We start from the raw sequence: 17,951 nt of genomic DNA on the forward strand, positions 1-17,951 counted from the left end.
GCCCACAGGATTGTGTGCTGAGCTGTGTCAAGGCTTTTTCTTACCTTTTCCTCCTAAGACTTTTGGTGGAGGTAAGGGCAGAGAGAGGAGCGGCTATGATGCTGAAATTCCATATGAACCTCCTGTAGAAATTGGCAAACCCTAGAAACTGCTGGAGTTGTTTTCTGGTTTCAGGAGTAGGCCAGTCCATCACCGCCTTGATCTTGGCTGGGTCCATCTTCACCTGTCCTCCCTCAAAAACAAAACCAAGAAAAGAGATTGAAGGCACATGAAATTCACATGTTTCTGTTTTGACATACGGGCGATTTTCTAGCAGGCAGTGAAGAACCTTTCTTACATGGGTTTTATGTTCTTCTAGATCTTTGGAAAAATTCAGGATATCATCCAGGTAGACAAAAACAAAGACGTTAAGGAAGTCCCTCAGGACATCATTAACAAAGGCCTGAAAAACTGTGGGAGCATTAGAAAGGCCAGACGGCATGACCAGATACTCAAAATGACCAATGTGAGTCTTTAAAGCAGTTTTCCACTCATCCCCCTCACGAATACGGACCAAGTGGTAGGCATTTTGGAGATCAACCTTGGTGGAAATGGTGGCTTTGCTTACGGTTCAAAAGTGGCTGATATGAGCGAAATAGAGTATTTGTTCTTGACTGATCTGGTAATCGATAATCTACATGGACGAAGAGTTTTGTCTTTCTTTTCAACAAAGAAGAATCCTGCCCCAACAGGAGATGAGGAGTTAACTATATTAACAGTTCCCTGCTTCAAGGGAACTGTTAATATAGTTCATCAACGCCTGACGTTCGGGTCTAGATAAGTTGTATAATCTGCCAGAGGGAAGTGGGGCACCTGGAAGAAGATTGATAGGACAACCATAAGGCCAATGAGGAGGCAAGTTAAATGGTTAAAACTTAAATGGAGGTTGTTTTGGGCGAACGGGACAGGTGGAAATTAAATGACCGGAGTAGCCACAGTGAAGACAACACCCAGATGTCAACCGCCATTGCCTTTCTTCGGGTGAGAGCCGAGCTCTGCCAATCTGCATGGGTTCAGGAGATGGTGACCGGGGTTGAGACTGAGGACTAGTCATCATAGCATAAGCAGCATGTGGAGGAGTGACATTTCTCTGACGATTTATTTCTCTGAGCCTATTATCAATTCGGATGGCGAGATTAATTAGCTGGTCCAAGGTTTCTGGTTCCTCTCGGCAGACTAATTCATTTTTTAGTTTTACATTTAAGAAATGTTGGAACTCCCCATTGAGGGCTGTCTCGTTCGAACCAGATTCAGCAGCAAGAGTGCAAAACTCAATGGCCAAAAACAACGTCTATGGACATGGGAGACCTGGAAGAAGCTGCAGAACCAGCAGGTAGGTTAGGTTTTGGAGGAGGAGAGACGGCATTTTGGAGCTTAATTCCTGTACTTGGAGGGACAATTGGCTAAGGATTTTTATGATAGAAGTTTGTTGTTGAGCTATAGTCGAAATAGCAGAATCGTGTCAGCCGTCCTTGTTCAGAAAGTGCGGTTTGTAATTGTGCTGCAGAGTCATGTTGGCCAGTTGGTTCTGACATGATTCTAGAGTAGACTCTGGTGCAGACACAATACGAGTCATGTTTATTTGGAGATTTTACTGGTGTGGTGGTTCGGAGAACTGAGGCTTAGACTGGAACTGCACAGGAAGAGAGATCAGTTAGACCGTTGGCAGAGGAACTGAGTTTTTAAGAGAAGATGCTGATTTCTTACTGTTCCTTGGAGAGAGGAGCGGACGGGGAGGAGGTTGGTGAGCACACAGGGATTGAGTTTGGCTGAGATGTGGTTTATGGCTTGAGAGCTCCAGAGGGTGGACAGGCAGGTGATCGTTCGAGGATGGATCCAGGAGGACTGAGTGGAGAACCGGCTTGGAGACAGCAAAGCTTCTAGCAGAGAAGGAGGACAAGAAGGTAAGCTTGAGTCTTTAGGCACAATGTTCAGTTAGACCGAGCTAGCAGGTAGGTTACTACTATGGAATTTTAACTGACTGGCGTTCGTCCCAGGGAATCCACTCCTCTAAATGCTCCTCCCTGATTGCGTCCAATTGGAACCAGCTGGAGGCTTGCCCGGGCTGAAGTCTGAGGAGGAAAAGGTAAGAAAAAACCCTCACACAGCTCAGCACACAATCCTGTGGACCCAACAGGCATGCTCCTTTGATTTAACAAATATTTCTGTCTCTCTTTGTAAATGTAAACATTTTATTTATTTTTACTGTTCTGTTTACAATTCTTAGAACTTAATAGGTTTCTTTATATTTTCTATTCATCTTTTCACTTTTTTTGTCTCAAAACTGATGCTGAGATTTTAATTCAGCACAATTTTGTCTGAACTATTGCCATGAAATCTTAATCAGATGTCTTTGATGATGCAAATCCAAACCATACGGATAGTTTATATGTACTTTAAAAAAAAATTTTTCAGCTGTCATATTCTACACGGTGTCATAAATCTTCCTGTAGATTTAGCATTCCTGTTTTTAATGGCATTGTTAAGCATTTTTTTTTAACCCATAGCTCTCAGATTTATTTTTAACCTTACCCTCATAGACAGGAGTGAATTATTCATATATATCCAGCTGTTTGTTGACGTACTTTTTATGAACTTGTTTTTATATCTTCTCTTAACATGGCTTAATTCAGTACCATGTTTTGTTCATCTAATGGAGGACAGTCTCTTTCCCCTCTCTTTCTGTCTTCTTTCTATTCTCCCAGGACACGATTGCCATTAAGAAGCACAGCTCCAGAACGAGGAGAATACGGCCCGTCTCTACTAGGCTGAGTAAGTACTCATCCACTTACAGAATATCCCTGTTAAGCTCTGAGTCAATCATGTCTTGGATCTCATCAAATTACCATTTCTTTATTTTTTGTTACTTTTTCCATTCTGCCACCAGGCTTATGTGACGACTCTAGCTCCTCTCCCCCTCCCTCTGTGCCATCGTACTGCTCACCACTGTCCCACTCTGCATCCTGGGAGGGTTTGTCAGACCTGCCTACGCAGGGTCTGCCTCTCCATCATGTAACGCGAGTTCGTCCAAGGCCTCCTAGAAGACACAGGGGAGTACATGTCCCCTCTGAGACAGTAGGCCAGAGTTACTTGTTACAATTAATCAACTATTTTATTCACTCCAAACTCTATATTTAAATAACTGTAATGCTTCCTGGTATCTGGGCTGGCTGGCAGTGATTCTGGTCTCTGTCAGATATAATCTAAACAAACAATTTGGCTTCAATGTATTATGTAATCTCACTGAATGCAGTGTAATCCATTTTTTATTGCATAAATAACTTTTTACAAATGAAACCCACAGAAAAAGCCTCTCTGAGAGGAATGTTTGTGTCTGCGTGTGCACAGCATTGCAGCGAAAATGGAGAAATAAGCCCTTTGGATGATGGACTCCCAGATTTTTATACAAAACGAGTTCTACCAGACAGGTAGGAGACACTTTTGCATTTATATCCTGAAACTGAAACTCTACTAACAGAATATCCACAGACTTTATCAGTTTAATTTACACATTTCCTTCACTCTATGTATTTGCCACAGGTTACTTTTAGATTTTACTTTTCAACTTCTATTCAGTTTCCTCTTTCCAACTTTTCACAGAAAATTTAAAATATTAAACATAAATACCTTTTGCATTATACAAATACTCCAATAGACTGAACAGAATTGTTTCTTTGAAGTTTGTAAAGTGTGTTAAGAGACAAAATTGTAATAGGGACTGCCCTCATTGTAATTCATATAGCCCTTTAAACAAATAAAAAAAAACTCCTCTAAAGTCATATGCAGCAATGATTTATACACCCAATAGCAATAAAGTAATTACAAATTAATTTAAAAAGGCATTACATTACATTTCCGAAAAAAAACAACAGTGTACCAGATCAAAATAGATATCTTCAATGTAGAAGTAAAAATATGTTTATAATTTTAGGATGTAGTTGTCTAATGCAACAGTTTAAGATTTTGTGTTTTTAAATGCTTATTAAATGGTTTTTAGTTCTGATCTGATTCAGGAAAAAGTGAGCACCATTTGCAACATCACCGTTTTTACTCTAACTGGCTCATTTAAAAGGTTTTTAGGAACTTACTGTTACTGCAGCAGAACCTTCAGATGAGACGAAGCAACATCACTGCAATGTTATCGATTAGTTGCAGACAATCAATCAATGAGATGAGTTAGAGTGGTATAAAGGTGATAAAGCCAGATAAGAAATAGATAGGGTTTTAATGTAGCTGTTGTTTTTATGCAAATGTTTTTATTTCACATTTTTCTTTTTAGTTCTTTCATCTCTCTTTGCCAACCTGCTCACTGCACATACCTTAGTCTAGCTTGATAACGTTAACCTACTAACAATGATAGATTGAGCTCCCTTAGTTTTCATTCAGTGGCTTTCCAGCTGTAAATTTTCTTTACTGAATGCAGTAGACATATCAGGCAACTTGTATGTAAGTTAATTTTGGAATAAAATGAAAGGAAAAGGAAAAAACAAAAACCGCCTAATCTTGTTTTGAGGATTAAAAATTTCCCGCAATGGTTTATTTGCTATTTTTGGGGGGTGATTAGTAATATTGAAGCATTTTTTACATATTGTTGAGATCTGCTTTTGCAGTAAGCGATGAATGTTCCACACATCAGGGATACTCAATTTTCAATTTCAATTCAGTTTATTAATATAGCGCCAAATTCACAACACATGTCATCTCAAGGCACTTTACAATTCAACCAGATCATCCAGTCAAATTGATTCAAAGTTTTCTATCTAAGGAAAACCAGTTGATTGCATTGACTCAAATACAATTCCTCATACTAAGCATGCTTGTAGCGACAGTGGAGAGGAAAAACTCCCTTTTAACAGGAAGAAACCTTCAGCAGAACCAGGCTCAGAGTGAGCGGCCATCTGCTGAGGCCGACTGGGGTTCAAGGAGACAGAAGCAGAGACACAAAAAGCAGCTGCAAAAGGCGGCCCCGTCCAGGAAACACACAGCCAGGCAGACGAGCTCTGAGCCAGCTTCCATGCCAGAGGACGGAGAGAGCACATCCAGCCAGTCATGGTCAGAGAAACAGGACCACACTGGAAAACAGGCCGATCTCCAGCATCTATAAACAAGGGTGTTGATGGATGGATATCTACTCTACCTTCAGAAATTTCACTAAAATTCTCAACATACAAGTATAGTATGACCAAAAAGTGTCTTAAAAAGATTCTAATCTTTTAAAATCCATACAATAGGACCAGTAACTGGTTCCTGTCAATGTACAGCATGTCTGATTTCGGACTAGAGAAACAGAGAGCATTTTTAATAGTCCAACCATGTAGGCACATGTTTGCAGATGAGATATAATACTATTTTGTTTAATAAATGGACACGTAATCTAACTTCAAAAACAAAATAAATATGTCTACGATACAAATTATTAACATAAGTGGATACATAATGTTATTTTGAATAAAAAATTGGTTCAACTGAGTTTGAAGGTAAAGAAGCTTTTCATATAGCTTACTTTAAAACTAAAGCAGCATTTAACCAGGTTAAATTTGTAGTGTTTTTCTGAAATATATATATATATATATATATATATATATATATATATATATATATATATATATATATATATATATATATAAAAGGGCACTTAAGCTTTATTGTTGTGTTCTGAAGACATGTAGCCTAGAAACTAGCCCCAACTGCAGCTGTAGACAAACAAGCGACCCAAATGGCCGTGATGAATTTGGTGACATCTTAATAGAATGGGCTTGTTTGTGAACCAGCGAGGTGACCGGGCCGAACTGGACTGTGTATTGGAGTGTTTAGCTTATATTTTCTCTCCCCACTTTCAGTCAGCTCTCCTCCCTGCACAAAGCACACTCGCTGAGGAGAAAGAAAAGGAGGAACATGCTGACAATCTTCGGTTTCCGTAAGAAGTCTGAAGCAGAGGTCTATGGAGATGGGTCTCACACTGTTGTTACTGCATCCACAGGGTAAGGAGATTTTTACAAACACACCCCTGGAATGGCTTATCCTTGAAAGTAACACAAATTCAGCAGGTTACATCTTTTTTTCCCCACAGCCCATTGCAAAAGTATTTCCATTCATTTAAAGATTTCACCCGTTGTGTCAGCTACATGTCTTAGGATTTCATATGATTAACCAACACAAAGTTCTAAAAAGGCAAAAAAAATTATGAAACATTTTTTACAGATAAAAATCAGACAAGTGTCCCATTCTTTTATATTCAATTCCCTAATACCTCTGTAAAAAGAGGTTACTTTGCAGCAGTGATGGGGACTCGAGTTTGTGACTCGTACTTGAGTCGCACTTAAGTCGCATATTTAATGACTTTAGACTCGACTTAGACTTGCATATGAAGGACTTCAGACTCGACTGAGACTCGTGATTTCTGACTTGTGAACAATATTTTATTTTTAAGTGTTTTTTGTTTTACTAACTTGACTGATCGCTGCTCGCCTTACCCGCACACAGCAGAGGTAAAAAAAAAAAAAAAAAAAAAACGGCAGAGGGGCTGTCAAACTGTCACGCAGCACTGACGTCACTGACGCAACGCTACGTGACACATATGCCCCCGCGCCCGTGCACATGCATGCATGATCGACAAGCCAAGCTTTAAAAACTTCATGGCGGTCGTAGAGGAGAAATAAGTTGTGAATAATGTTGTGAATTGGCACTAAATAAATAAACTGAATTGAATTTAAAATACTGCCCGCCAAGTCTGTTCTGTCTGTTCCAGGGCATTAAGTTACAAAAAGTTATTGCCACAATGTTTCTTTTATGAAAGAATTGTTATTGTCCTGGTATTTATTTAGGGTTTTTCTTTATCTGTTGCACTTGCTAACTTCATATGTATTAATAAAAAGCAGGATTGTGATTGTTTTTTTTTTTTCCCACAGCCCTCATTTTCGCTTAAAAATAAAAGAGCATTTACTCTTAAACCTAGAAAAAGTTGTAACCACAAATGTCAGGTAAATACTGTAAGAAATTTGTTGTTTTTGAAAGAAAAAAAATAAAGATGCAAAATTTAACTGGAAAAAAAATTGCGTGTGTGCTTTTTTAAATTGTATTTTTCATTTACCAGTTCAAGATAATGATCATTCCATAGATATAATAGTAACCTTTAAGCTATACCGTCTCAGTGACGGAGATGAAAACACAAGGAGAAGCAAGCACGCAAGTTATTGCACTTATTTTAATTAATCGTGTGATTAGAATTTATTGTTCGATTAATTGATAATTGTTACAGGCCTTCTCAAGACTTGAGACTTGACTTGGACTTAGGCTCTCAAGACTTGAGACTTGACTTGGACTTTAGCTCTCAAGACTTGAGACTTGACTTGGACTTGCAAAAAATGACTTGTGAACATGTCTGCTTTGCAGTTACAGCTTGGAAATTTTGGGGTTATGTCTTTAAGAATTCTACACATAAGGTCTTCATAGCAAGGAATATTATTAATTCCACACTGCTGGAAGATAAACCTCCATCCCAGTCTAACCAGCTTCTTCTGTGTTTAGCCCCATCTACCTTCCTATCATTTTTGACCAGGTTAATTATCCTTGCTGAAGATCGGCTTTCCAAAAGGCAGATAGATACAAATTATACACAAACTAATTAGGCAGCTGTTAAAGGCAGTCAACTGTAAAATATTTTGTTTAAAGGTGTCAGAATAACAGGAGTACATTATGCTGGTGAAGTATCTCAGCCATCCAGGTCATAGACATTCCAAAAAAAACATAAAAAAAAAACTATCCACTGGAATTTTGTTTTGAATTTGAACACATTTTGCTTCCCATCCAGGAAGCTTTTTTTAATTCAAAATGTCAGAAATATCGTTGTTCCGGGCTTTATAGAGAGGACCAAAATCAAAGCCTTGTTTTGACTTAGAAAACATGAAAATTGAAATAGACGAACTGGTCTGCTCCTTTGGAATGGGGTCGTTTGGCTTCTTTGTTATGTTCCTACAGAAGGGAAGCACAAAGAACAGAAACACATCAAAGAGGCTCTTCAAACCTGTGGATACCCAAACTTGATGTTGGTCAAATCAGGAAGGAAATCCAAAAGAACATAACAGTGAGAAGATTAAATGCAAAACTATCGCCATCCCATAAGTTCCTAGAGTCTCTGAGGAACTCAAGATAATTTTCTCCAAACACAAAATCCCAGTAAATTTCAAACCAAACAAGATCCTTAAACTAGTGTTAGACTAGTGCATCCTAAAGACAAAACCCCAAAACCAAATATGAGAGAAGTGGTGTATGCAGTTCAATGCAGTGAGGAATGCTCTGATCTTTATATTGGAAAAACCAAACAACCTCTCCACAGACACATGGCCAAACACAGAAAAGCTACCTCTTCCGGACAAGACTTGGCGGTACATCTACACCTTATGGACAAAGGACATTCTTTTGAGGACCAGAATTTTCACATTTTAGACAAAGAAGATAGGTGGTTTGAGAGGGGTGTGAAGAAAGCCATTTATGTTAAGAAAGAAAAAAACAACTTTAAACAGAGAGAGTTAGATTTCAGCTTTCAAAAACCTACAATTCAGCACTAGAGTTGATTCCTTCCCACTATCATCGGAACCCCCACCCCCTTACAGGGGAACAGAACACCTCGCCTGTTTAGCCAGGCCAACAATTCCCCCTACAGCCCCCTTGCAGAGACATAAACAGGTATCAGGTATATAGACTAATAAAGTAGCCAAACAACCTCCATTCCAAAGGGGCGTACCCATTCAATTTGAATGTTTTCTAATCCATAAAAGGCTTTGTTTTTAGTCCACTCTATAAAACCTTGAACGCTTTTTGTGACATTTTAAATTGAAAAGGTTTCCTGGATGGGAAGCGAAACGTTTTCAAACTTGGAAACAAAGTCCAGTGGATTGTTTTTTAAACTTTTTTGGAAGGAGTAAATTACAAATAAACACCACACTTTCTAGATTTTTCATGGTAAAAAAATACCTTCCTGCTCTCAATTATGCACTGCTTTGTGTTGACCTTTGATTAATAAATAAATAAAAAAGTAAGAAAATTCAAACGATAAAACCTTTTTTTCAATGCATTTCTAGGAGCTCATACTTCTAGGGGTAAGTATGTTTTTTTTTTCTCCAGGACAAACCTGCTGCTCTAAGCTGATAAATTCTCATGAAACATTTTTCTAAATCTCTATCTTCTCTATGATGACATAAGGGAGGACTGCAAGCTTCCAGAGCAAAAGCAGACTGATTTCATAGTATTTGCACAGGTTGTAACGATCTTGGTTCTGTTGTTTTTCTCTAAGTTTTCAGTTTCAAGTTTAGCCAGGTTTTTCCTTGTTTTCTAGCTTTATTGGTGTGTGTGGATTCATTTAAGTTGCTTACGTATTTCTGTCTGTCCTCTGTTGCCCCCTTGTGTTCTTTTCCCTTGGCTTCCTCATCAGCTCTAGTCACACCTGCTCCTTATCAGCTCATCCGTCTTACCTTTTCTCACCCTGGCTCCTTGATGGTTTTCCCCTGATGTTTCCATGGTTCTGGTTTGTGTTTGATTTTTATGTCGGATTTTTGGATACCTGTTTTTGTTTAACATTTTTAAGTTGGTTTTTTTTGGATACCTGTTTTTGTTGCCTGATCTCTTATTAAACCTTTGAAGAACTCACCTCTGCCTGTCAGCCTCTGCATTTCGGTCCTCATAAAAACCTCCAAACAAACCGTGACAGCACACCGAACCGAATCAGGGAGGATATATTCCTGTGCCTGATTATGGTCTTCTTCCAAAAATTCGTGAGAGAGCATCAGGCTTGACGTTTGTGGAACCAGGTCTGTAAGAGAGAGTGAAATGAAACTGACAAAAAAAAGGGTCCACCTGGCTTGTCGGGGGTTGAGCCTCTTGGCCGTCCTGAGGTACTCCAGAGTCCGATGGTCTGTCCACACAAGAAAAGGCAGTTTAGATCCCTCCAGCCAGTACCTCCACTCCTCCAAAGCCAGCTTGACTGCCAAGAGCTCCCTGTCGCCCACATCTTCTCTGCTGGAGACAGTTTCTTGGAAAAGAAGGCACATGGGTGAACTCTGCCTTCCTCTGTCCTCTGGCTGAGCACTGCTCCGACACCCACACTAGAGGCATCAACAATAAACTGCCTATCCGGGTCAGGGGATACCAAAAGGCAGAGGTAAAAAGGAGCTTAAGTTTTTGAAAAGCCTGATCAACCTTATCATTCCAGTTGAACCTCACTTTAACTGAAGTCAGGGCATGGAGAGGGGCAAAAGCAACCCACCCAGGGTGGGCGAGGACAACCAAAAATCTCTGAAGGCCGGCCGATGGGTCGGAGGCAGACAGAGTCTCTGGAGGCCGGCCGATGGCCCGAAAGCGAGGCATAGTCTCTGGAGGGCGGCCGCGGGGCCAGAGGCAAGGCAGAGTCTCTGGAGGCCAGCCGCGACACCGTCTCTGACGAAGGAGGGCCTCACGAGGAGGCCGGCGACGACGCCGTCTCTGATGAAGGAGGGCCTCAGGAGGAGGCCAGCGACGACGCCATCTCTGCCGCTGCAGCACCCGCCTCCGAGGGGGACGGCGTCTCTGAGGCTGCAGCAGCCGCCTCCAAGGGGGACGCCGCTGACTGCGGCTAAGGAACAGCCTCAGAGGAGGCTTGGAGCGCCCGCTGAGGGGCCTTGGAGGCTTTGAGCGCCCGCTGAGGCGCCTTGGAGGCTTGGAGCACCCGCTGAGGGGCCTTGGAGGCTTGGAGCGCCCGCTGAGGGGCCTTGGAGGCTAGCTGTTTGTCATGGAGGTGACATCTGAAGCCATAGGGGAAACTAACCAGGTTATGAGAGGGACTGCCATAGGGGAAACTAACCAGGTTATGAAAGGGACTGAAACAGGCGTCAGGCTGACCCGCCGGAGAGGGAGTGGAGGCGTCAGGCTGACCCGCCGGAGAGGGAGTGGAGGCATCAGGCACTGGAGAGGGAGTGGAGGAGTCAGGCTGACCCGCCGGAGAGGGAGTGGAGGAGTCAGGCGCCGGAGAGGGAGTGGAGGAAGCAGATGGCAGGGGAGGACCAACAGCTGGTGATGGCTGAGAAACATGATCGGAGGAGAGAGACAGTAGAGTGGGAAGGTGAAGGAATGATGGTTTGGGTAGTGGAGGTTTATTGCAGAGTTGGGCGAAGGTGGCTTGACGGTTCCAATCCAACTCTTCAAACAGTTCTGATAAAACTGCGGGTGAGAGAAGTGAGGTGTTAGAGAGGAAGATCGGCTTTAATTGGTCAGCCGCACCCACCCTCTTCCAAGGTGGACTGAGAGTTGCAATGGAGTCCAGAGCATTCACTAGAGTCAGAGAGATTCTCCTCAGGGCGTCCGTGCTGAGTTCTGCTGGGTCCATAATGGCTGGTTCCTGCTGTCACGGTTTGTTTGGAGGTTTTTATGAGGACCCAAATGCAGAGGCTGAGAGGCAGAGGTGAGTTCTTCAAAGGTGTAATAAAAGATCAGGCAACAAAAACAGGTATCCAAAAAACCAACTTAAAAATCAAACACAAACCAGAACCATGGAGACATCAGGGGAAAACCATCAAGGAGCCAGGGTGAGAAAAGGTTAGATGAATGAGCTGATAAGGAGCAGGTGTGACTAGAGCTGATGAGTAAGCCAAGGGAAAAGAACACAAGGGGGCAACAGAGGACAGACAGAAAAACGTAAGCAACTTAAATGAATCCAGACACACCAATAAAGCTAGAAAACAAGGAAAAACCTGGCTAAACTTGAAACTGAAAACTTAGAGAAAAACAACAGAACCAAGATCGTTACTCAGGTGTGGCTGACAGCTGGCGGCTCTGTTTTGGTTCCAACTGGCAACCAAGTGATTAGAAATGACCACCCTTCCTAAACGTAGATAATACTAGCAGATATTTACAATAAATAAGGAAGTTTCTGTTGTGCGTGTTTACCAGAAGAGTATGAATATATTAAATAAGTAGAACTGGAAGTTATAATTAATTAATAGGTCATTCAAATCAAGGGTAAAACTAATGAGGTATTATCAGTTGAATGATTTTAACTGTAATTTTCTTACTGGCGAGGGATTTAGCCTCTTAACTAAAAGGTTGGACTCCTGAATCCGGCTGGAATCTCTCCATCCATCCATCTTCTTCCTCTTATCCGAGGTCGGATCATGGGGGTAGCAGCTTCAGTAGGGAGGCCCAGTGTCCCTCTCCCCAGCCACTTGGGCCAGTTCCTCCAGGGGAATCCAAAGGTCCTCCCAGGCCAGCGGAGAAACATAGTCCCTCCAGCGTGTCCTGAGTCTGCCCCGGGCCTCCCGGTGGGACATGCCTTGAACACTTCACCAGGGAGACATCCAGGAAGCATCCTAATCAGATGCCCGAGCTACCCCAACTGGCTCCTCTCGATGTGGAGGAGCAGGTGCTCCCCAGATGACTGAGCTCCTCACCCTAACTCTAAGGGAGATCATAGACACACTATGGAGAAAACTAATTTCAGCCACTTGTATGTCGAATCTCGCCTATCGATCTCCCGCTCCATCTTCCCCTCATTCGTGAACAAAACAAAGAGCAGCCTAAAGACCTCTTATGACTTTAACGCAAATGGACCTAGTGTTCCCTCGCCCAGAAACGGGTCACCGGGGCCCCACTCTGGAGCCAGGCATTGAGGTGGGGCACACTGGCGAGCGCCTGGTGTCCAGGCTTTACCCATGGAACCCGGCCAGGCGCAGCCCAGAGAGGAAGCATGGGTCCCCCTTCCAATGGGCCTGACACCTGAGGAGGGGCCAAAGGGGTCGGGTGCAATGTGTGATGGGTGGCAGTCAAGGGCGGGGGCCTTGGTGTTCTGATCTTCGCCTGAAAAAAACTGGCTCTTGGGACATGGAATTTAGTAAATTAGACTGTGGCTATCAGCAACGTTATTATTCACCAACAAAATAAATGTGTCTCTATTCATTTGGATGGTACTAAAAGAAGAGTAATTTCAGCCTGAGTGATAGATCATTCACTGTGTAAAATAAAAACAAAATGGTACCTTTATTAGCTACAATCACACAGTATCATATAACTAAACAAACAGTAAACACTACTGGAAATAAGCAAAAATAAAAAAGGAAAAGTTGTTGTTGGATGTTCGAACATTAAGGTCTAATGCATTGAAAGTGTCCTTTAAAAGTAGCATGGAGCTACAATGCCAGTGTAGCAGTTAGCTTCAGCAACACGTGACTCATGTAGTCTGTAGTGAGCTTAAGTATTCAGTTAAACTCTTAAAACCATCAGCAGTTGAATCAGAAATCCTATTTCAAATAAAACACAAACACGACTATCTATTCTACCTAGTTCACCCAAGCAGAGGAAATATTATTTATTAAGCAACAGATAAAAGGGGGTGATGGGGGAATGATGTTACTGCTATGATTCAGTGGAGTGAAGGCCTTAAGCTTAGTCCGGTTTTCTGCAGGTCTTCAATCCAACAGCAACCCAGAGAGATTTAGATCAATCCAATGCAATTATGAGAGGCAATTTTGCAAGGGGGGTTAATTTCAAAATTCACGGTAGCACCTTTTAGCTACGGTGGTTAGCTTTTAGCCGTAGCCTCCAACAGCACCTCCTCAGTGTGGCTCCGTCTCTCTGTCGCAGGCAGTCACTGGTCTGGCAGCTTCTAACTGCTCCCTCTGGGAACAGCGATTGGGGGACCCGTTGTTCGGCGGTTAGGTTCATGTAAACAGAGCTGGATTAGCTCTTCTCTGTCTCTGCTGCAGCAGCCTTCAGGGAACACTGCATTTAACTCGGTTTTAATCGTAGGAAAAATAAAAACACTGCATTCAGTTCCTTCGCCATCGCAGGAAAAAGGCAGTCTGACTCGGTCCAGCGAGCACAGACTACTCTTTCACCAAACCTTGGGGTGAGATTTAGAAATTGTTTGGACAGGAAACCCTGTCATGATTTGATGAGGACAGGTGCAGATATAATTGGGAAGTTCTTAGCCGATTTAACTGAAAAAAAGTGGCAAACTGTGAAATTTTTATAGAACAGGAAATGTTACTAAGTAACAACAAGTTATCCGTAGTTATGTGGAACATGTCTCTCTCAATATACATTATTTTCTATATTCTGGTGATTTTTAGAGCATTGGACTAAAGCAGTATGGGCCCTACTAAAACACTTGCATCTTAAATATACTGTAAACTAAGAATTTCAAAACTTTGTTTATTAATTATTCTATACTGTTCAAGTAATTTATTATTACTATTGCTATATTTATTAGTTAGCTATTACTGGCACTAATACAGGAACCAGTGCATTCAAATCCAATCAAATCCCTTGCAAACTATACTGTGTTTGGTAATAAGCAGGATTAAAGACAGCACTTCTCTGGATGTTTCATTTGGAAAATGTGATGGAAATTGTGTTAACATATTCAATAGACCAAAATAAGGATAAATTAATAAGATAAGTTATAATAAAATGAGAAAATCCCTGTGGTTCCTCCCCTATCAGTCCTGGATCCTCTCTGTATTTAGTTGGTCTTTTATTTGGTGGCTGATCTTTTGAAAAATAAAATGCAATGTTTTTTTTTTCCTTTTGTGGACATCCTGTGGGTTTTTGAGGCAAACCTGAAAGCTTTAAAAATTAGAATCTTTGTGTTGGTTTAATTAGTGCTAAATTCCAACGGGAGATTATTAAACTAGACTGAGCAATATTTATTTAACTGAGCAAAACATAGACTTAAACTGGGGCTAAAATAGAAAAGTTAGAGAGAAAACCATTTGATGTGATCCTACACTCAGTCTCCACATCAATAGCATTTTCCCTGCTGCTTCTACACCTCCCTGCCTGTCCCTGCTTTGCTGTGCCTTGTCTTTTCTGAGCTCTCTCTTCATTTCACCTGAACTAAGAAAAATGTATCTGGTCAACTGGTCACTAAATGCAGTTGGTCAAATTTATTCAACTGGAAGTCAGAGAAAAGGGAACCTGTCATGTCCTGCAAGGACATACTTCATGGGATACACCATGGACTCCTGGAAAGCGTGGAGGATGGTGTTTTTCACAATGCTGTCACTGTAGGATATAAAAGTCGTGTGGATTTTTGCTTTTATGATACTCGGATTTCTCCTGTTTGGATTTGGAGGATACCTGATGTATCTTCAATTACAGAGGATATCGGCGGCAATTTGGGCATTGATCAGGCTGCCGGTAGCTGTGGACTCTCTCGAAAAGGCTGTTAACGAGTAAGATCGGGCTTGTAAGCTTGTATGCATCGCTCATACAAGCTTACTTTCCATAAGAAATTTACAATTTTTCCCGCTATATCAGACTCACCACCTGTAGTGAAAAATGGGGACAAGCACGTACAATGGCCTTACGTAATCATATCACCAGAAGGATTGACAATTAAATCAGCTGGGGAAAATTAACATTCTCCACTATACCTTTAAGACATAATTTATATTGTGTTATATTGATGGTACAGCAAATTATCTAAAATTATATCCTTATACAAGCTTTACACTGACTTTTCTTCCATTGGATTAACTCTCATGACTTGTGTCGTCACAAGAAAAGATGTAATGAAATATGTACAAAAAATGTAAGGGATGTTCTTACTTTTTGCAAATACTGTAAATCAGTAAAGAAAAAGACTAGAACCAGGTTAAGGGCTGCGCAGAAATAATTTAAATTTTTAATTTTGATACCATAAGACGGTCAAGTGAAAGTCGAGACACAAATTTCTTTTAGAAGATTTTTTTTTAATGACATTTCAATCCCTAAATCTGCATGAAAGGTACACTCATTGCATAATTTTCCTTCAATTTAAATTATGTAATGGTTTGTCATATAAGTTCCCTTTAGGAAAACGTGTTTGTGGTTGCTCCTCATTAAAATCTCTAAATGTTCAAAAGGTGTGAATGCTTTCGCAGTGCGCTGAAGTTTCCGCTTATTATTAAAGGAAGGACTATAATTAGATCAGTTTGTTGCTCATACTCTTTTAGGACAGCAATGGAGAATGTATACACACTTCTCCAGGCTCCCCGGCCAGCGGCAAGGTCTTCCAGTAATGGGTCTGATGGGAAGATAAATGATCAACAAGGAAAAGGTGCTCTTAGTCTGCCACCAGAGCCCAGTATCCCTCAGCCTGGCGTGGATGGAGGAAAACACCCCTTATACTCTCCTAGAGAGGTAATGTTCAGGTCTTTCATTCACTAACTTTGCTTTTATTTCAACCATGCTCAGTTTGCTTTGTGTGGTGTCTTGGCAGATATCTGAAATGGACGCTGTGTTTGAACAGCACGTGGAGACGGACAAATACTGGGTGGACGACAAACAGAGGACTGAGGTGCTGCAGGCAGAAGCGGACTTGCTGGTGGAGGGCCGGCCTGGCGATCCACTCCCAGAGACGCAGTGCTTTGGTGACAGGCTACAAGACATGAACCTTGGAGACCCAAGAACGTCCGACGGGCAGACCGACTGGTACTGGACTGAGAGTAGACATATGGAGAGGCAGTGGACTGTTGACAGACACACCCAACGGCAGATCGACAGAAAAATAGAGAGACAGTGGATCGGTGGGAGGCAGATTGAACGATCGTGGTCCGAGAACAGGCCCATGGAGGCCCAGATTGACAATCAGTGGATGGGGAGAAGACACACAGGGAGGACGGTGGACAGACAAGCTCAGAACCTTCCTTTGGCACAAAAGCCGCTGCCTCCGTACCCATCGGAGAGGACGCCATTGCCCAAACAGGAGAGGGACCCTTCAAAAAGCACAGAGACAGCATCGATAGAGTGGCATCCACTTGACTCTCAAGGAGACAGGGGAGGCTCCACAGATGGGTGGAGGGGCAGTGGCAAGGCAGGGAGTGGTGTCTCTGCCAGTAGAAAACCAGACCCCCCACCACAAAGCAGTAAACCCAACGTGTCCCGCCTCCGGCCAAGACAGTGGCGGGAGAACTCAGTCACCCTGCCAGGTACAGTCATCCATACTGACAGGCTGCTGATCATACAGCAGGTTTTTATGCTGAAAAACCTCTGAGTAAGACTTAAATGACAGGCAATTCTCTCTCATCACTTGGTACAGAGGAGGAAGGAGATGAAGAGAGAGATGCTGAGAAGATGGAGCGGAGAGAGAAAAGACGAGACTCAGAGGGTCAGCCTCCTCACATTCCTGAAAAGGTGATAATAGAAAATGTTTGACCAGCTAAAAATGTAAAGCTTTTTGTTGAGTAGCAGTTCTTACATTCTAACATTATGTAATGCTGGAAATGAATTCAAATGATACATTAATGTGATTCATGGTGAAGGAATTCAAGCAGAGCACAATTCAAGATGATTGAAGTACTCTGAATTGAAAATGACAGTTTTACCCAGAGGTGGCCAGACTTTTTTCTAAACAAAATATCTTCTCATTGTCATTGTTGTATTTTGCCTCCCAGCCAAAGACCTCCTCCTATGTGAGCTTTTCTAAAGAATCGGCTAATGACAGAAACTTACCTCCTCATCCTGTGCTGCCTCCTGCCAACAGGCCCATCCACGGGCTGCCAGACAGAGCAGCAAGTCAAGGTACCTGCACCGCAAATTATTAGCTGGGGAAGGCCGTGATCCAGTCTGAATTTATCTATACAAAGAAACTAAAACCTTTAAACAGGATATTATAGGATATTGCAGCATGAAATCTGACTCTCAGAGGGGTTCTTTAAAGTGCAATCAGTGACAAAAAGGAATGAATAAATCAATGTAGCTGCTGAGTTCTGGTCTTTAGTTTGAGCTATATGAAGAAATATGTGCCTGAATAAAGAAATATTTAGACTTTCTTTTAAAGCTACAGTGTGTAATAATTACAGGGATATACAGTCAGAAATGTAATATACATAACTATGTTATTTATCATCATCTACGAGCTCAGCCTCTTAACCTTAATATTTGCGTTGCCTTAGAATTCGTTATTT

General features: G+C 41.8%; 1 protein-coding gene across 1 annotated transcript in view; it reads left to right on the plus strand.

Annotated features, from left to right (window-relative positions):
- Nucleotides 1-17,951, plus strand: part of LOC107091554 (leucine-rich repeat-containing protein 16B-like) — a 50,390-nt gene that overhangs the window by 25,231 nt on the left and 7,208 nt on the right. The window contains exons 13-20 of the mRNA XM_015385543.1: nucleotides 2,745-2,811; nucleotides 2,927-3,114; nucleotides 3,388-3,467; nucleotides 5,880-6,020; nucleotides 15,999-16,185; nucleotides 16,265-16,973; nucleotides 17,084-17,178; nucleotides 17,439-17,565. Of these exons, the coding sequence (XP_015241029.1) occupies nucleotides 2,745-2,811; nucleotides 2,927-3,114; nucleotides 3,388-3,467; nucleotides 5,880-6,020; nucleotides 15,999-16,185; nucleotides 16,265-16,973; nucleotides 17,084-17,178; nucleotides 17,439-17,565 (1,594 nt within the window). The remainder of the gene's footprint in view (nucleotides 1-2,744; nucleotides 2,812-2,926; nucleotides 3,115-3,387; nucleotides 3,468-5,879; nucleotides 6,021-15,998; nucleotides 16,186-16,264; nucleotides 16,974-17,083; nucleotides 17,179-17,438; nucleotides 17,566-17,951) is intronic.

The sequence above is a fragment of the Cyprinodon variegatus genome, unplaced genomic scaffold (genome assembly GCF_000732505.1).
Source record: "Cyprinodon variegatus isolate N-32 unplaced genomic scaffold, C_variegatus-1.0 Scaffold343, whole genome shotgun sequence".
NCBI classification, from domain to species: Eukaryota; Metazoa; Chordata; class Actinopteri; order Cyprinodontiformes; family Cyprinodontidae; genus Cyprinodon; species Cyprinodon variegatus.